Source organism: Bos indicus, chromosome 2, assembly GCF_029378745.1.
Source record: "Bos indicus isolate NIAB-ARS_2022 breed Sahiwal x Tharparkar chromosome 2, NIAB-ARS_B.indTharparkar_mat_pri_1.0, whole genome shotgun sequence".
NCBI classification, from domain to species: Eukaryota; Metazoa; Chordata; class Mammalia; order Artiodactyla; family Bovidae; genus Bos; species Bos indicus.
The window spans coordinates 118166954-118187419 of NC_091761.1; the positions used below are offsets into that span (position 1 = coordinate 118166954).

A 20466-nucleotide genomic window follows, 5' to 3' on the forward strand; every position below is an offset into this window, starting at 1 on the left:
TAGATGGGCTCTCTGGAGCAGCGATAATGAACAAATGGCTGAGAAACACTGACTCAGTAAAACAGCTCTAAGTCTGGGTTCCTGATTATACACTGTGAGACTTGCGATCCCTCACCTTTGCCGTGGGTGATTCTTGGTGGTGTGCTGGGTGGCTCCTGGGGTCTCTTCCCTTCATCCATTTCTGAAGTATTATCACTGATCTCTGGGGAAAAAAAAAAAAACAGCATTCATGTCACTTTCCCCTCTGGAAAGTCAGTGGGGAATCTCCCAGAGAACCAGGAAGGACCTTGAACACTCTGGAGTTGAAGGCTGGAGGTTCCAGTCTTGCTTGAGCCTCCAAGACACCCTCCTGAGAATAATTCTACCACTGATCTGTCTGCCAGTCAGGGGAGGGCCATAGCAAAGCTGGTCAGTAATGGTTCCACTACTAACAGAATGTCCTTTGGGGAGCCGTCATTTGAGCCTCTGGACCAGAGATTCAAAGTGAGGTTGTGAACCCCTTGGAGAGTCCTGAAAACTCTTTCAGGAGACCTTCCAGGTCAAAATTGTTCTCATAATGAGATGTTCTTTGCCTTTTTTTGCTATGTTGGCTTTTGCACAGATAAAGCAGGTAAAAACTCTGGTGCTTCAGTACAAATAAAGTCCCCAAATCTTAGAATTACCTATTGCGTTCTCCACCACCACTTACTCAACATGAAAAAAACAAACAGCAGTTTCATTTAAGAATGTTCTTGATGAAACAGTTAAAATTATTAATTGTATTAAATTTCTACCCTTGAGAACACTTCTTTTTAATAGTCTATGTGAGGACTTCCCTGGTGGTCCAGTGGTTTAGACTCTGCCTTGCAGTGCAGGGGACACAGGTTCGATCCCTGATTAGGGAACTAAGATCCCACATGTTGTGGAGTGACTAAGCCTGCGCTCCACAATAGAGAGTCTGTGCACTGCAATGAGAGATCCTGCATGACGTAACTAAGACCCGATGCAGCCAAAAGGAAAAAAGTCTATGTGAAAAATTGGGGAGCACATATAAAGTAGTTTGTTGCGTCTTGAAGTACCATGATTGTCTCAAGAATAATACTCAGGTGATTGAGTTGTAAGCTCACTGTAAAATCCAGTAAACCAATACTTTCCAGTTGTATATGCTATTATAAAGTCTGGCATGAGTAGGAGATTCATTTGAAACACAAGATGGTGTGAAACATCTTACTACAATGGAGTATGAAAAGCTCATTGATATGGTTTCAGACTCTGGTTACAGCAAACCTTTAAGAAACTATCACTTGTGGAGTTTTGGTGTAGTATCAAATGTGAATAACCATAGATATCTCAAAAGACTGTTAACGTACTCCCCCCTTTTGGCTACAGATTTGTGTGGCGCTGGATTTTCTTCCTATGATTCAACCAAAGGTAAGGGGGATTAAGAGGTACAAACACCCAGTTATAAAATAAATAAGCCAAAGGGATGTAACATACGGTATAAGAAATAAAGTCAATAATATTGTAATAACTTTGAATGGGGATAGTTAATAAGTTACTAGACTTATGGTGGTGATCATTTTATAGTGTATGCAAATGAAACCCTTATGTAATGTACCTGAAACTAACATAATATTGTACACCAAACATATTTCAATGAAAGAAAAAAAATTTTAAAGAAGCTTTAAAAACAGAAAGCAATTGTTAACAGGGTATAGACTGTGTTATTAAAAGTGTTCTCTCAGCTCTCAATATAATACAGTAAAGATATGTACAAAAATATTGAAGAAGCACATTGAAAAGATAGTTAATAAAAATTTTTAGAAGAATCCAGCTTTGATTAAGGTAGACATTAAAGAGAGCTGCAAAAATGTAAAATGATACCACTCACCTAACTAATATTTTTATTTGAAAAGTGACGACCCAGAGGGATGGTACGAGGAGAGAGGAGGGAGGCGGGTTCAGGATGGGGAACATGTGTACACCCATGGCGGATTCATGTTGAGGTACGGCAAAACCAATACAATATTGTAAAGTAATTAACCTCCAATTAAAATAAATTTATATTAAAAAAAGAAAAGTGTGCTATTTTCCATAAAAATATATTATTTATGGTAATGAGTTATTGGTCTATTGTGGGTTGCAGGAGAGAGCCTTCCACACTGAGCTTCCAGCTGACAAATTCCATCACCAGCCTTACCCTCTGATTTAGGCATCTGGGCACATTCTGTCCTTCTCTTTTGTGTCCTTGTCATGACCTTTGTATTCCTGATTGAGTCGTCCTCTGTATGAGTCACCTGATCCAGTCCTTGGAGTGTCTTTTGGATCCCATGCCCAGGTAAGGCTGCCCCTGGCCAAACAGTGATTTGGGTACAGTTTTAATTGGAATCCCAGTGGCCCTCCTCCTTCCCTGAATAGTGATTGCCTTCTCACACCCCTAGTCTCCCCACTGTGAGACCTTGGTACCCCTGCTCTGCACCTCACTTTTCTCCTGCTATCTCTTTGTAGTTATGTATATATATATATTTTCTTGTATGTACTTTCCTTTCCCCTGAAAACTTACTGTCTATTCTTACTCTCTGTGCAACTTGTTGAAATCAATCAGATTAATCTGGGGGAATCCCAGAGCACTGGGGCTGATTTCCTGTTTCCTGGCTTCAGACCCCGACTGCCAGAAAGTGCCACATCCAAATAAACATGGTCAGATGGTCTGTTTCAGCAGAGGAGGGGTCTTGTAAAGCACTTTTCCAGGTTCCCTAGGGCCTATGTGTGATACAGGAGACAGGAGAGACCCAGGATGCCTCTAGTAGGGAAAGGGCAAAAAGGTATCAAAGAATTGAGAGGCAGGGGCCCTGCAGTGGAGGGTGAGGCTGAGACCCAGAGGATGAAGGGGAGTGGGAGTGGGAGTGTTAGCACTGGGGCTCTCTTCTCCCTTTATTTTGCCAGTGGATTTTGTATTTACATTTTTGGACTAGATTTTTTTACTGAGTGCCACATTGACTTCTCTGGTGGCTCAGATGGTAAAGAATCCATCCACCTGCAAGGCAGGAGACCAGGGTTTGATCCCTGGGTCAGGAAGATCCCCTGGAGAAGGGAATGGCAACCCACTCTAGTATTCTTGCCTGGAGAATCCCATGGACAGAGGAGCCTGGCAGGTTACAGTTCATGGGGTTGCAAAGAGTCAGATATGACTGAGTGACTTGCATTTTCAAATTGGTGTACTGTGGGGAAATTGTCTCCTTGATTTCTCAGTGCTTCTGTGAAAAGCTCTAGCTTCCTGAGACACAAAAGAATATATAAAAATAGGAGATGTCTTCTTTCACTTCCCCTAGAATTATTTCACTTTTCACATACCATCGAAATTAAATCTCTAGCTAGTTAATTACTGCCTGATCCAAAGAGGTGATAAAACTTCTCATTCTGGTCATGATCAAATGTTTGTGGCCAGGGCTAGGCTCCTAGGTTAAGTCCCACAGTACCAGGGACATGGAACACTCCATCCCTAGGTGTTCACATGTCAAAAGGGATGGAGCCCAGAACTTGGAGACTCTTTAGTAAAAGCTGGAGACACCTGGGGTTTCTTTGGCTCTTAGAAAGAGGCATTTACATTCTCCCAAATTAGGGTGAAGACTCAGGATCTTTTCAATCTTATCTCAAAGCAGTTAAAAAAAATTGCTTTTCTCTTTTCAGGAGCAGAAGAGGATGTCCTGTATACAAACAGAAAATCCATCCTTCTTTCTCCTGTGTCTACAGGATGTAATCTGCATTCACACAGAAGATTCCATCAGCTCCCTCCTCGTTCCTGTGGGTCTGCGTATGAGAAATGCTACAATGTCGAACTGGTTGTGAATATCAATAAAGAATTCTTCTCCCTGACCCAGGTGCTTTGTGGTTTTATAATAGTCATATTTCTAAAGAACATCACTCTGTAGGAGGGGGTAATCCCGTGGTTCTTGACAAACCACACACACGCATAGACAGTTAGCACCAATCTTGAAATGAACAAGTCAAAAATTGAATTCTAAAAATTTCCCTCAATATATTTGCATCCTTTCTCAGCAACAGCATCACCTACCATTCACCCAGCCGTTTAAGCCAGAAACTGAAGAACAAGCCTTGATTTCTCTCTCTCATTCTCAGCTTCCAATTTACCAAATCTTGTCAACTCTACCTCCAAACTGATCTTGAATAGACCTTCTCTCCAACGTCTGCCAGATGTGAATCCAGGCTGCTGTCAGCTCCCACGGCATCTGCCCCTTAAAGGGGTGCCCTATATCTTTTCTATTTCCAATTCATTCTTTACATAACACCATAATTTTTTGTTGGTGAAAATTGAATCATGTCATGTACACACTGCTATATTGAAATGGATAACCAACAAGGCCCTACTGTACAGCCCAGGGAGCTCCCCTCAATGCTATGTGGCAGCCTGAATGGAAGAGGAGTTTGGGGGAGAATGGATGCTGAGTTCCTTTGCCGTCCACCTGAAACTATCACAACATTGTTAATTGACTATCTAATCCAATATAAAATAAAAAGTTAAAAAAATTGGATGATGTCACTTCACAGACTAGGTCTCTTCAGTGGCTCCCTACTGCACTTAGAATAAAATCCCATCTCCCACACCTTGGTCAACAGGGATGAGCTGTCTCTGGCCTCCAGCCCCTTCTTGTTTTCTCATCTTACTTCCTTGGTGGCTATTTTTCTGCTGTCTCTTCTTTGAGGTGGCCCAGATACATCTTTTTCTTTTCTTTCCTGAAAAGATACAGATCATCTTTTATAGCTACAAACATTGATCTATCAACCTCATATGTCAACAATGCTTAGCTTCAAATCACAGTGGCCAGGAGGTCATTGGTGATCTTTGGTGATGCTGAAATTCTAAAGCAGCAGAGGAGAGAGAGATGTAAAGAAATGGATACAATACGTTTGGGTAACTCATTTCTAGAAGTTTCATTGTGAAACAGAAGGGAGAGCGATGGATGACGTGAGAGGAGAATCAAGAGAAAATTCCTTTTATGAACTGTGATAGGATTGGGCATTGGTTGAATGAATATCCTTGTGAGAAAGTGAAAGTCGCTCAGTCATGTCCAACTCTTGTGACCCCATGGATGTAGCCCGCTAGGCTCCTCTATCCATGAGATTCTCCAGGCAAGAATACTGGAGTGGGTTGCTGTGCCCTTCTCCAGGGGATCTTCCTGACCCAGAGAACCTGGGTCTCCTGCATTGCAGGCAGATTCTCGACCATCTGAGTCACCAGGGGGAGATGCTGAATTCTCAAGAAAGAGAGGGACCATAGAGATGGTCAGGAGAGGTGGAAGGGTTGCTTTGGAGAGAATGAAGAAACTGGAAAGGAGGGGGCAGATGCAGGGTTTACTGGGTGGGAGCGGGAAGAGAGGGAATTCTCATCTGATGCTTTTGTATGAAACAGGAGGAAAGGTCATCTGATGTGCAAAAGGGAAGCAGTGAGGTATAAGAGGTTTGAAAATAAAAAACTGTTTTTTTTAGATTTGAGAGGATCTTGAAAGTGGAGAGTGAAATAGTTGGCTTAAAGCTTAACATTCAGAAAACGAAGATCATGGCATCTGGTCCCATCACTTCATGGGAAATAAAGGGGAAACAGTGGAAACAGTGTCAGACTTTATTTTGGAGGACTCCAAAATCACTGCAGATGGTGACTGCAGCCATGAAATTAAAAGACGCTTACTCCTTGGAAGAAAAGTTATGACCCCCCTAGATAGCATATTCAAAAGCAGAGATATTACTTTGTCAACAAAGGTCCGTCTAGTCAAGGCTATGGTTTTTCCTGTGGTCATGTATGGATGTGAGAGTTGGACTGTGAAGAAAGCTGAGTGCCAAAGAATTGATGCTTTTGAACTGTGGTGTTGGAGAAGACTCTTGAGAGTCCCTTGGACTGCAAGGAGATCCAACCAGTCCATTCTGAAGGAGATCAGCCCTGGGATGTCTTTGGAAGGAATGATGCTAAAGCTGAAACTCCAGTACTTTGGCCACCTCATGCGAAGAGTTGACTCATTGGGAAATGAATCCCTCCGATGCTGGGAGGGATTGGGAGCAGGAGGAGAAGGGGACAACAGAGGATGAGATGGCTGGATGGCATCACTGACTCGATGGACGTGAGTCTGAGTGAACTCTGGCAGTTGGTGATGGACAGGGAGGCCTGGTGTGCTGCGATTCATGGGATCGCAAAGAGTCGGACACGACTGAGTGACTGAACTGAACTGAACTGAACTGAGAGGATCACAGGAAGTGGAGTGGTCACGCAGTGTGGGGGGTCATTTATGCTGGAGTCATGAAGACACAGGGAGAACACGCTGCCCAGCCATGTGCCTCTCTCCAACTGTGCCTGATTTCTGGTACAGTGCACTGGAAGCAGCTAATAGTCTCCCCCAAGTTCTAGGAAAAGAAAAGAAGCAAAGCAGGTAAAGATAGCAGTAGGTTACTGAAACAATGGATCTGGCACTCTAAACTGGTAAGAAGGGTTATGAAGAAAGGCAGATAGGGCTTCCATGGTGGCTCAGTGGTAAAGAATCTGCCTGCCAGTGCAGGAGACATGGGTTCCATCCTTGGTCAGGGAGGATCCCATATGACTTGAAGCAATTCAGCCTATGCACCACAACAACTGAGCCTATGCTCTAGAGCCTGGGATTGACAACTACCGAAGCCCTCATGCCCTAGATCCCATGCTCCCCAACAAGAGAAACCACTGCAATGAGAAGCCCATGCACTGCAATGAAGAGTAGACCCTGCTCGCCACAACTATGGAAAAGCTGGAACATGGCATGGAAAACCCAGCGCAGATAAAAATAAATACATAAATAAACAAATAAAAGAAAGGCAGAGGACTGAATGGAGAAGGGAAAGGTCAGTGGACTGCTCACCCAACTGATATTGAAAGAAAGCTGCAGAGGAAGAAATTGTAAGGAAGAAATCAAAGAGGGATACTTTTGAATTCATTTTTATAGACTGGGGTGAGAAGGAGAGATCAGAAGTTGAGCAATAGGCTATAGAAGGAACAAATTTCAAGCACTGAATGTCAAAACAAGGAAATCTCAAATTATTGGGAAGATGAGCCGGATTCACATGATGAAAAGGCCCGTGGGTCACTTTTGGGTTCAGGAGGCCAAGAATGGGTTGGGGGAAAAGTCACTGGAAATAAGGAGTTGAAGGATTTGAGAGTCAGAGTCTCGGATGGGTCTGTTACTCACATGGACCTTGCAGGTGTCCAGGGGGATAGCAAGACTGGAAGTGACAGAGAGACTCTAAGTCAGCCTTGAGGTCCTCCAGGGAGTGGTGGGGAAGTCAATGTATGACAGTGATGAAAAGGGAGTGAGCCCTTCTCTTGATGGCTAAGCCTCAAAGGAGAGGATGGGGAGCAAGGGGCTGGGTGGGGCAGTGGGTAGCCAGGGGTGGCATTCAACCTACCTTCCTACATGAGAAGAGAGTAGCAGAGAATATGCAGTCTTGTCTTAAGAGGAAGCAGTGTCCTCTTGGGGAACCAACTTTCCATGAAAGAGGGAAATGTAACTAACCCTATAAGAAGTTGTGTATGTAGGAGACCTTGATGATTTCGGAACAATTCCAGTGGGTGTGTATTTCAATGGCCCCAAATGCCTTCTCATTTCCCTATAATTTTTATGAAGGCCTTAGAGGAAGACGTAGTGAACTGGAAACAAACTCTGTTGGGCATGATATCTACAGGCACCTAGTGGGTGCTCATGACAAGATGCAGCCCCAAACCCACCCTCCTGAGATCTGCAGGAGAAAGGCAATCCTTACCTTTCTTGCTGGGGAGTGTCCTGGATGCCTCCTGGAGCTCCTTTGGGTTGCTTGGTTCAGGGACATCATCTCTTTTCACTGACAAAAAAATATAATTCATTTTAGAACTCAGAGCGGGTTGATGAGAAAGTGCCGAGGGATTCTGGTGGGAGAAGCAGAGAGTGGAGAGCACCCCTAGCACAGGTCTGGGGACTCACCAGGTTCCCTGGCTTGGCCTGGGTTTGATCAACTTGTAGTTACTGCTCCCTGTGTGATTATCACAGTGAACTTGAAACAACTGTCCCACAGAGGAGGACTCAGTCTGAGCTCTTTAGAGAGATTTCCCTTTCCCAGTGGAAGAAGAAGAACAAAGACTCTCAGCAGCCAGCCTTTGCCATATGAAAGGTACATGCTATTGCTTAGATATCTGTGATGGGATATTTTTAAACTGCTGTATCTGTGATTATTCATCTTGAGAAATAATGAAGAAGAACTAAGTGTCTTATACACGTCCATCTATCTGCTATTGAAGAAAGCAGGAGTCAGCTTGTGCTTGCCAGCATTTGTTAGCCGCAAGAATACCCAAAATTCTGCTAGTTTTTGCTGACCTAAGAAAGACAGAAGGACCTGAAGCCATATCAGATAAGGGCTCATTTCACAAATGGCAGTCACCATCTTGCTTCCACAGTGCTATGAGATCTGTGTCAAGTTCCAGCCTACAGAGGATTAGCTAACGGAGGCACCTAGCCAGCAGTCCTCAGACTTTAAAAATGATTTGTTGCACTTCAAATTATTTAAATACCTTAAAAATCCAAATGATGTAAAAAAGGATACAATTTGAAAATGAAAGTTCTCACAGTCAAGGTCGGGGCTGGAAAGGAGGACCGTCCACGTCTGGGGCACTGATTCAGTCACATAGTATTTTTGTTTGCTTTGCATTCTTTTTTGTCTGGTTTTCCTTTACTGTTCAAGCTATAGCTCAGGATAACCAAAATAGCTGATACAGGGAAGTTTATTTTTCCAGAAGCAATTCAGAGAGTTGAGCAGTTTGGATGGACAAGTTAAACAGCGTCATGGAATGCAATTTGCAAAACCCAACCTGTGTAAATATAAGGGGTAAATGACCTAATTTCAAAGAGTAAATTGCAAGGGAGAAAAAAAGGCACAAAAGTTGAAACTTGCCATAGTGGCAGAAGGATGGTGTCTTTTTACATATTTATTGGCCACCCCTCGATGCCTGTGGGATCTTAATTCCCAACCAGGGACTGAACTCGTGCTGCCTGCATTGGAAGGAAGAGTCTTAACCACTGGACCACTGAGGAATACCATTTTTTTTTTATTTATTTTAAATTGGAGAATAATTGCTTTTGCTTTGCATTTTGATGCAGCAGTTTGGAGTTTTACCTACTCAAGTGGCCTCTGGGAGTTGCTGAGCCAAATAGTCCTTCTCCACTGGGATTCACACATCACCTGGCAGAGGAATGTTCTCTGTTTGCAGACTCCTTAGTGGTGTTTGGAATCCAGGTCTTGATACTGTGCAGGACCCTGAGGGGCTCCTGGGCACAAAAGCTTTTCTCTGTCCCCCATTTCTTGAATACAGGAAATAGGCTTCATCTGACCTCCAAGGCCTTCCCTAAGTTCCAACCAGGAGGTTCAAACAGATGCTAGTTAGGGTAGGGAGTGGGGTGTGGAGATAAGGGAGGAAGGAACAATAGTACAGCCTTCCCGCAAGGTCCAGTGTTCCCCCTCAAGGGATATACATGGCAATATCGTGAGCTGTTTTGCAGATACTGAAACCCTCACCAGGAGGGAGAAATGAACAGTTTGCTGCCCATAAGCACAGAGGCCCCAGAATGGTAGAAACAAGAAGTTGATGATGCTGTCTCCCAATTAACTCACCACCGACCAATCAGAAGAACATCCATGGGCTGATCACACCCTCTCTGAACCACTAATATAAAACTTCTCACTTACTCTGTCCAAACTGGGACACACAGTTTTGAGGACATTAACCTGGTCCCTTTTGCCTGGCAAAGCAATATAGCTATTCTTTTCTACTTCATCCAAAGCTCTGTCTCTGAGCTATATCAGTAATTCGGTGTCAGGGTACAGAGGCTGGAATCGGCTTCAGTCCGGCAAGTACTAGTGGGGTTCCTGTCCCTCACCCTCGGTGTCCCTTCTCTGTCCACCTTTCCCAGACCCATCTCCCTCACTCCAGCATCCATCCCCGCCCCTGGGACTCTGTCTCCTTTCAGGAGCTCTGGTTTCTTGTCTGTTCGAGCTCCTGAGGGCAGGGAGCGAGCAGCAGTGGGAAAGCTGGACCATGATGGTGATGGAGAGTGGAGAGAAGAGCCCTGGGCCTGGATGTTCCGAATGGCTTTTCCTCATGGAAGACACAAAAGTTAAGGTGAACCTGTGTGTGTGTGTGTGTGTGTGTGAGTTGCTCAGTCATATCCTACTCTTTGTGACCTGATGGACCCGCCAGGTTCCTCTGTCCATGGGATTCTCCAGACAAGAATATTGGAGTGGGTTGCCATTCCCTTCTCCAGGGGATCTTCCTGCCCCCAGGAACCTGGATCTCTTGCATCGCAGGCAGATTCTTTACTGTCTAAACCACCAGCGAAGCCCCAAGGTAAGGCTGAGTAGTTCAAATCTAGATTACCTGGCACAGGATCTGAGGAAGTGCAGGGCATCTCTTGAGTGTCTTCTTTATCTTTTATTTGAGGGGTCAGATTGTCACTGGACACTGCGCAGAGAAAGAAAATAAATTTCAGATCCCAAGACCCACCAGCAGGAACCAGAGATGGGAGGAACAAGAACAATCTGTTCTAGCAGGTAAAAATGATGGGCCAGCTGAGTACCAAGACTCCTCGAGGGCGGGGTAGGCAGGGAGGGAGAACAATCATTTCCTTTCTTTCTTTCTCCCCCTCCCTCACCTACTGGCCTTGCTGCACGGCTTGAGAGATCTCAGTTCCCCAGCCAGGGATCAAATCGAGGCCCATGACAATGAAAGCACTGAGTCTTAATCGCCGTACTGCCAGGCAATTCCCCAGTCGTTTCCTTTCAATTAGTCTCTTACTGATGTAAAAATAGCACTTATTTTGTTTTAAATCTAGAGGATGGACTCTTGTCATTGGCTTCGTGATTATGTTAACCTCGTGTGCATGCATGCATGCTCAGTAGTGTCTTTTTCGACCCCATGGACTATAGACACTAGGCTCCTCTGTCCATGGAATTCTCCAGGCGAGAATACTGGAGTGAGATGCCATTTTCCTTCTCCAGGGGTTCTTCCTGACCCAGGGAATGAACCCACATCTCCTGCAGCTCCTGCATCGGCAGGCAGATTCTTTACCACTGTGACACCTGGGAAGCCCCAGTGTTAACCGTATTTGATGGTAGTTTTAGATGAGTGGAGAAAACTTTTGGACCAAATAGGACCCTTTATTCCCAGTATGGGAGACCTCAGAATCCATGATACCATTTTTAACAGTGGCCAATAATATTCCACAGTTAACATTTTACATAATCAAAGTGCTTTATCATGATGGTTGGGGGAGATAAATGACATAACGGTAGAAGTGAAATCAGGCCCAGCAACCTTTAAACATTTGATCATCTTTCCTAATAACTTCAATAACATCCCTCGTAGAATCCAAGCTATACGAAAATGAATCTGGTTTAAACAGATGTCCCTGTAGTCAGAGGGTGAGCAATCTGTAAAGCATTGAGGCTGTCTGTTGCCCAAGTTACTTGTCAATTCAGAGCAGTGTGTTTTGAGTGCTGGGTGGGCAGGGCTCTTGGACATCACAGTGTCAAATGGCTGTGACAGCATCCCTGACAAGAGGTCAAGTGCATTGACCTCTGCTTCTTTTTCCTTGTCACACCAGTTCTTTTTCCTGGGGTTCCTGCTACAGCCCTCTTGACTTACAGGCAAGTGTTCTCCCTTCACAGCCACCTTGAACCCGGGCAAGTCAGCTCCAAGCAACATTTCTCTAAACAGGGACAGGGGAGTGTGGGCATCCTATATGAATATTTATCACTTATTTGGAGTGTTGTCATTGATCATTTATGTGTTTGAGTGTTAGTCACTCAGTCATGTCCAATTCGCGACCCCATGGACTGTAGTCCACCAGGCTCCTCTGTCCATGGAATTCTCCAGGCAAGAATACTGGAGTAGACTGCCATTTCCTTCTCCAGGGAATCTTCCTGACCCAGAGATGGAACCTGGGTCTCTTGCATTGCAGGCAGATTCTTTACGGTCTGAGCTGCCAGGGAAGCCGGAAGAAAACCATCGTAGGTTACAGGGACAGGATGTCAGGGAGAGGAGCAAACAGTTAAAATGCCAGGAGCCAGCAGAGTACAAGAGCCAAAGAGCAGAGGCTTGGGCTGTTCTAGGGGTGAGAAGCTGGTGTTCTGGGCTCCAGGCCTTACCCAGGCTCCTGGCAGTGCCCACAGTCCTTCTTGGAAAGAGCTGTGTGTGGTAGTAAGAGCTCAGGAAGAAGCAGGTCAACAAAGAGACGGGACCCTGGGGTTCCAGGGCCACCGGCACCCTAGGCTGGGGAGGTACTGGTGTTGGAGTCTGTGTCTCACCTGGACTGAGCCTTCCTTTCTGGATGGTTTCCCGGAGAGTCACGGTGAGGCCGGTGCGGCTGGGCAGCTCACGCAGGACCTCAGAGCTACGCTGGGCGGGTGCTCGCTCGCTGACACTGGGTCCACAGGGTGGGAGGCTCCGTAGGGGTTGTCGGCAGGGGAGACGCGGCAATAGCACGGTCCTCGGGGAGCTCCTTCCTGCTGGGTTGGCTGGGGCTTCGAGAAGGGTGGTTGTGATTCTGCTCCAGCCTCCATGGGAAGTGACAACTGGGATTGGTGAAGGACCACACATAAGTACGTTGGAATTGTTTGGGGAAGAGATTTCTTTTCTGTTTTTAACTTTACATTTTGTATCGAGGTATAGCTAATTAACAATGTTGTGATAATTTCAGGTGAACAGTGAAGGGACTCAACCACACAGATACCTGTATCCATTCTCCCCGAAACCCCACTCCCCTCCAGGGGAACATGACATTGAGCAGAGTTCCCTGTGCTATACAGGAGGTCCTTGTTGGCTATCCATTTTAAATACAGCAGTGTGTACATGTCCGTCCCAAACTGGGAAGAGATTTCTTTATACTTCACATTCAGTAGGACAAAGTCATGGAGGTATTCACTCTCTCACAGATGTGTAGAACGAATCCATCATGCATTTGCGGACCCGGTAGATTTTCTTTCTTTGATGTGGCCATTTAGTGCGATACAGCTGTTAACCTCTGATGTGACACCAGAGTGGTTTACACACATGGAGTTGAGATTGGTTTTGTATCTAGGGATTTAATTTCCTTTAGTTTCTCTCTAGTTTTGGCTTCAGAATTTAGACAATTATGTCTAATGCTATAATTTTAAATGTTGTCCTTGTTTTAAGAAATAAACATCTCACACATCTCTGGAGCAAATAAGAGAAAATATAAATTCCTTCATGCTTCCCTGGTGGCTCAGTAGTAAAATAATCCACCTGCCAATGCAGGAGATGTATGTGGGTTTGATCTCTGGGTCAGGAAGAACCCCTGGAGAAGAAAATGGCAACCCATTCCAATGTTCTTGCCTGGAAAATCCCATGGACAGAGGAGCTTGGTGGACCACAGTCCATGGGATCACGAAAGAGTTGGACACAACTTAGCAACTAAACAACAACAACAATAATTCCACTGCACAGTGTATGTTTTTATTTGTGTCCAACTCTTTGCAACCCCATGAACTGTAGCCCACCAGGTTCCTCTGTCCATGGGTTTCTCCAGGCAAGAATACTGGAGTGGGTGCTATGCCCTCCTCCAGGGGATCTTCCCAACCCAGGGATCAACCCAGGGTCTCCTGCATTGCAGGTGGATTCTTTACCAGCACAGTGTACTAGGACCCCTATATTCCAGTTTCTGCTCAATTCTGCAGGCTCAGTTTCCATGCCTCCTTGCCTTGCACCCTGTGATCTGGCCACACTGAACTCTCCCATCCCACAACCCCAGGGCCTGGGCTTTCTGCCTGCTGTTCCCCTGCATGTCCAGGGCTGGGTTTCTTTTATGATTCTTCTCCATTTTGTTTCAATCAGTGAACAAAAAAAGGAAAGTAAGGCCAGATTTTGGAGAGGATCCTAGAACAAAATCACAGAGTTGGATCCAGAAAGATGCTAGAGCTCAGTCAGGCTGGGGGTGGGGAGTGGGTTAGGAGTATATTCTGTGTGTGCATCCCTTTGACTCTTACGCTTATTTGGCCTGGCCTTTGAGAACTTGTTTCTCCCAGAACTGCCCTGTCGCTGCTGTGATCTCAGGCGCGTGTGCAGCTGTGCCAGCCTGGGGGAGGTCTCTTATCTTCTGCTGCCCTTTTAGCTCGAGGAATCATTTCTCCCTTTGAGAAGGAGCCTCTTGATGGTAAAGTGTCAGAGAGCTGTCAACAATGGTGACTCCAGTAGTAAGAATGCTACCATTCAGTGTGATTTGCTGATCCTTTCCTTGTGGTTCTCAGATAAACGAACCATATGCTTTGACTAAATAAGTGATTTAACCGCCTGCTTCTCTGACTCTTGCTTCTCTCTTCCCAGCAATGTCATTGCTCATTTAATTCCACTTTATTAATTCAGTTCCTCTCTTTCTCAGGGAGCTTCATTTTCTGCTTCTTACTCATACTCTCTCTTTTTATCTCTGTGTCCACAATTCCTTCTCCCTTCCTCTTTAGCTGATTTTCTTTCCTCATTTAGCTTTATAATCTGCCCTCTAGCAGATTGTTTAGAATAGTGATTAAGGGACTTCCCTGGCAGTTTGGTGGTTAAGACTTCATCCACTTTCTAATGCTGGGAGTGTGTGTTCCATCCCTGGTCAGGGAGCTAAGATCCATCCCACATGCCTCATGGCTAAAAAAAAAACCAAAATATAAAGCAGAAGCAATATTGTAACAAATTCAATAAAGTCTCTGAAAATGGTCCACATCAAAAATAAATCTTATATTAAAAAAATAGTAATCAAAATCTTGGACCCTAGTATTAGGAGATCCAAGTAGGACTCCTGGCTCTGCACTTAGCAGACAAATAACTTTGGGAAAGTTATTCTGAGCCTTAATTTCCTTATATGTCACATGGACAAGAATGACTTCAAAGGATTGTTTTAAAGGTGACATAAGATAATCATACAAAGTGCCTGGGATAATGTCTGGCACACAGTAAGCACTCAGAAAAAAAACCCAAAAACCCCAGCAACGAGGACCTACTGTACAGCACGGAGAACTATATTCAATATCTTGTAAAACCTATATTGGAAAAAAAATCTGAAAAGGAATATAAATATATAACTGAATCACTCTGCTATATACCTAAGACTAACATAACATTGTTAATCAACTGTACTTCAACAAAGAAAAAGATGCTTATTATTATTCATCCGTATCCATCTTTCTTCCTCTCTGGCTCTCCTTCTGTCAGGCTAGGTCTCTTCTGTCACTTTATGTGTTCCCTTCCCTAGAGACTGTCCAGTATGCTAAATTGTACAGTCACCTCCCCTCCCCTCTCCCACCCCATAGAACATGTAAGACTGAAAATGGTTATGTCATCTGGAAATTCACCTTAGAGAACCAGAGCCAGGGGCTGTTTTCCTGCCACACTCATGAGAGAGAATGGTCCATCTCTTCCCAAAGAGAAAGTAGGGAGTTAAAGTGCATATTCCTGAAGGCAGAAAGCCAGTTTGAACTTTTAGCATGACAACTTCTATCGTGTTCCTAAAGCCACAAAGGTATTCATGAAGCCTTGGACTTCCCCGGTGGTCCTTGGGTCAAGAACCCACCTGCCAATGCAGGGGATATGGGTTTGATCCCTGATCTGGGAAGATCCCACATGCCACAGAGCAGCCAAGCCCATGCACCACGACTACTGAGCCTGTGCTCTCGAGCCCCCGCGTCATAACTGCTGAAGCCTCTGTGCCCTAGATCCTGTGATCCTCTAGAAGAAAAGCCACTGTATTGAGAAGCTCAAGCACTGCAACAAAGTCTAGGCCCTGCTCACTGAAACTAGAGAAAGCCTGCTCAAAGCAATGAAGACCCAGTACAACCAAATGATAATAAATAAATACAATTTTAAAAACAGAAGCCTCATACCTCTTGTGAAGCTATTGAGAGTCGTTATCAGGTTGGGGTATTCATTCAGGTTAATTTGGCTGAACAATATCTTCAGAAATGATAGACTAAATGTCTTCTCCAGTTGGGTAAGAATGTTGTACACAACTCTGGATAAAGGGACCAGATTTTCGCAGGCTTCCATAGATTCCTTAAAAAGCAGAATAAGGATTATTATACATCATTTTAAAACAGAATGGAGATTTATTACACATTTGTGGTTTTCTAAGCTGTAAGAAAGCGATTTTTGCTCTCTTAAGGAATTTAATGCAAGCTGTGTAGCCAAACTCCCTAACAGAGAGAAATCACATTTCTGTATGTTTACATTCGGAGCTTCACACATACTGATATTTGGGTGGTTAGTCATAGGAGTTTAGTATTCTGGAAAATAAGTCTCTCTCGTGAACCTTATTTTAGGTACATTTGAAGGAAGAGACGAATGTTAAGGAAGAAAAGCGGAGACAAAGACTACTCCTGTCTAATCTCCAGGAGTCTGGCCAGGACTCTTTAGCTGTGGACCTATGAACTGGTCACAAGTGGCAATTCTGTGGATTTCTTGTTAGCCTCTGCTCTCTCTTTCCTTCTCTCATGAACTTGAAATGCCCTAAATGGGAAATCAGAGATATCCTCCTGGGAGGTTGGCCAAGAGGAGAAACATGGCAGGAGAGAATTGACTGAAAAATACTTGTTGAGCAATGACTTGGTTTGGTGAGCAATGGCTGGCTTTGGGTATCTAGCAACAGATAAGACCAACATGGTGCTACCATGTTGGGGGAGGGGTGCTTTATGTTGAAATGATAGGCATCAAATAATAAACACAAATTAAATAAATACCCAATTCCTATCAAAAGCAGTGTTATGAAGGAAAGTGTAATTTGCTATGAGGAAGAATACTGAGGGGGACTTAATTAGATGAGTGGGCCAAGGATGCCTCTCTGAGGAGTGATGAGAGAGTTAATTCTTAGGTAGATTGATAAAGAGTCCAAGGCCCTCAAGGAGGAAGGGGTCCGCCGCCCTTGAAAAGGAGAAAGGGGTCTGGGGCTCTCAAGGAGGAGAAAAGGACAAATGGTTTTTTCTACATTGCTTTGTCTTAGTCACATAAGATGTTATTTTCTTTAAGTTCAGAGCTAATGATTACACAACAAAACTCATCTTGAACTCTCTACTAAGGATTATATAACAACAATGTATCTTGCTCGAGGACATGTTTCTCCTTTTTTTTAATTTTATTTTATTTTTAAACTTTACATAATTGTATTAGTTTTGCCAAATATCAAAATGAATCCATCACAGGTATACATGTGCTCCCCATCCTGAACCCTCCTCCCTCCCCATACCATCCCTCTGGGTCGTCCCAGTGCACTAGCCCCAAGCATCCAGTATTGTGCATCGAACCTGGACTGGCAACTCGTTTCTTACATGATATTTTACATGTTTCAATGCCCTTCTCCCAAATCTTCCCACCCTCTCCCTCTCCCACAGAGTCCATAAGACTGTTCTATACATCAGTGTCTCTTTTGCTGTCTCGTACACAGGGTTATTGTTATCATCTTTCTAAATTCCATATATATGCATTAGTATACTGTATTGGTGTTTTTCTTTCTGGCTTACTTCACTCTGTATAATAGGCTCCAGTTTCATCCACCTCATTAGAACTGATTCAAGTGTATTCTTTTTAATGGCTGAGTAATACTCCATTGTGTATATGTACCACAGCTTTCTTATCCATTCATCTGATGATGGGCATCTAGGTTGCTTCCATGTCCTGGCTATTATAAACAGTGCTGCGATGAACATTGGGGTACACGTGTCTCTTTCCCTTCTGGTTTCCTCAGTGTGTATGCCCAGCAGTGGGATTGCTGGATCATAAGGCAGTTCTATTTCCAGTTTTTTAAGGAATCTCCACACTGTTCTCCATAGTGGCTGTACTAGTTTGCATTCCCACCAACAGTGTAAGAGGGTTCCCTTTTCTCCACACCCTCTCCAACATTTATTATTTGTAGACTTTTGGATCGCAGCCATTCTGACTGGTGTGAAATGGTACCTCATAGTGGCCTTGATTTGCATTTCTCTGATAATGAGTGATGTTGAGCATCTTTTCATGTGTTTGTTAGCCATCTGTATGTCTTCTTTGGAGAAATGTCTATTTAGTTCTTTGGCCCATTTTTTGATTGGGTCATTTATTTTTCTGGAGTTGAGCTGTAGGAGTTGCTTGTATATTTTTGAGATTAGTTGTTTGTCAGTTGCTTCATTTGCTATTATTTTCTCCCACTCTGAAGGCTGTCTTTTCACCTTGCTGATAGTTTCCTTTGATGTGCAGAAGCTTTTAAGGTTAATTAGGTCCCATTTGTTTATTTTTGCTTTTATTTCCGATATTCTGGGAGGTGGGTCATAGAGGATCCTGCTGTGATGTATGTCAGAGAGTGTTTTGCCTATGTTCTCCTCTAGGAGTTTTATAGTTTCTGGTCTTATGTTTAGATCTTTAATCCATTTTGAGTTTATTTTTGTGTATGGTGTTAGAAAGTGTTCTAGTTTCATTCTTATGTTTCCCCTTCTTAAAAGGAACCTTCTGACTTATCTTGTTATCTTAAGACTGTATGTTGTGGGAGTGGGTCTGGTAAGACCTTTCCACTGTTAGTTCTAATTTTGTTAATCTAAGATATATGTTGTAGGAGTGGGTCTGGTAAAAGTATATAAGGCCTTGATAAGAGTCGTGGACCGGGCACTCTTCGTCCCCCTTCAGAAGTCTGTGTCAGAAGCTTTCTTTGTTCTTTTTCACTTTAATAAAACTCTGCTACACAAAAGCTCTTGAGGGATCAAGCCTGGTGCCTGGTCCTGAAGCTAAATCTCCTTCTTTGGAGATCACAAATCCAACATCATTCATTGTAAGCTATCAGTGACACCCTGATCATGATCTGAAAAGGGGTTGGATCCAACTGGGCCAAGACTGGGGGAAGATTGTCCCACCACTGCTAGCACTTTTCTGGGGCTCAGACTCTAGGGGCTCAGGAAATGCTTTAAGCAACCTAAATTATATGAAAAGAATCTCACTTTGTCCACATAACCATATCTCCCACTGTCTGCCTTGCTTCACATCAGAATGGACTTTGAGTGAGAAACTTTTATGGATTGAATGATGCCTCCTATCCAAAGATATGTCTGCTTGAAACCTGTGAACGAGACCGTGTTTGGATAAAGGGTTTTGCAGGTATAATTAAGAATCTTAAAATGAGACCATCCTGGATTATGGTGGGCCCTAAATCACAGTGACAAAGTGTCCTTGTAAGAGAAGAAAAAGGGAGAGGCACAGTAGAGAAGGCAGGGTAGAAATGGAAAGAACGTGTGAAGCGAAGTTTCTATAAGCCAGATTCACCTCAGAGTGCTGGCAGTAGGAGAGGACAGAGGAATTCAGGGAATGGATTGTCCCTCAGAGTCTTGAGAAGGAATCAACTCTGACAACACCTTGATTTTGGACTTCTGGACCTCAGAACTGTGAGAGAACATATTTCTTTGTTTTAAGCCATCTGGTTTGACAGAATGTGGTCCACTGGAGAAGGGAATGGCAAACCACTTCAGTATTCTTGCCTTGAGAACCCCATGAACAGTATGAAAAGGCAAAATGATAGGATACTGAAAGAGAAATTCCCCAGGTCAGTAGGTGCCCAATATGCTACTGGAGATCAGTGGAGAAATAACTCCAGAAAGAATGAAGGGATGGAGCCAAAACAAAAACAATACCCAGTTGTGGATGTGACTGGTGATAGAAGCAAGGTTCGATGCTATAAAGAGCAATATTGCATAGGAACCTGGAATGTCAGGTCCATGAATCAAGGCAAATTGGAAGTGGACAAACAAGAGATGGCAAGAGTGAACATCGACATTCTAGGAATCAGCGAACTAAAATGGAATTGAATGGGTGAATTTAATTCAGATGACCATTATATCTACTACTGTGGGCAGGAATCCCTCAGAAGAAATGGAGTAGCCATCATGGTCAACAATAGAGTTCGAAATACAGTACTTGGATGCAATCTCAAAAACAACAGAATGATTTCTGTTCATTTCCAAGGCAAACCATTCAACATCACAGTAATCCAAGTCTATGCCCCAACCAGTAACGCTGAAGAAGCTCAAGTTGAACGGTTTATGAAGACCTACAAGACCTTTTAGAACTAACACCCAAAAAAGATGTCCTTTTCATCATAGGGGACTGGAATGCAAAAGTAGGAAGTCAAGAAACACCTGGAGTAACAGGCAAATTTGGCCTGGGAATACGGAATGAAGCAGGGCAAAGACTAATAGAGTTTTGCCAAGAAAATGCACTGGTCATAACAAACACCCTCTCCCAACAACACAAGAGAAGACTCTACACATGGACATCACCAGATGGTCAACACCAAAATCAGATTGATTATATTCTTTGCAGCCAAAGATGGAGAAGCTCTATACAGTCAACAAAAACAAGACCAGGAGCTGACTGTGGCTCAGATCATGAACTCCTTATTGCCATATTCAGACTTAAATTGA

The 20466-nt window shown here is 43.8% G+C and overlaps 1 protein-coding gene across 7 annotated transcripts in view; it reads right to left on the reverse strand.

Moving 5' to 3' along the window:
• SP110 (SP110 nuclear body protein) overlaps positions 1–20466 on the reverse strand; it is a 49645-nt gene that overhangs the window by 24925 nt on the left and 4254 nt on the right. For 5 of the 7 annotated variants that reach the window (XM_019978316.2, XM_070773632.1, XM_070773599.1 and 2 more), the window contains exons 3-9: positions 15922–16090; positions 12346–12612; positions 10418–10501; positions 7777–7854; positions 4606–4734; positions 2180–2329; positions 116–202 (exon numbers count right to left, since the gene is read on the reverse strand). In XM_019978316.2, coding sequence (XP_019833875.2) covers positions 116–202; positions 2180–2329; positions 4606–4734; positions 7777–7854; positions 10418–10501; positions 12346–12612; positions 15922–16090 — 964 coding nt within the window. The remainder of the gene's footprint in view (positions 1–115; positions 203–2179; positions 2330–4605; positions 4735–7776; positions 7855–10417; positions 10502–12345; positions 12613–15921; positions 16091–20466) is intronic. The other 2 variants (XM_070773623.1, XM_019978329.2) reach the window with 1 other exon arrangement.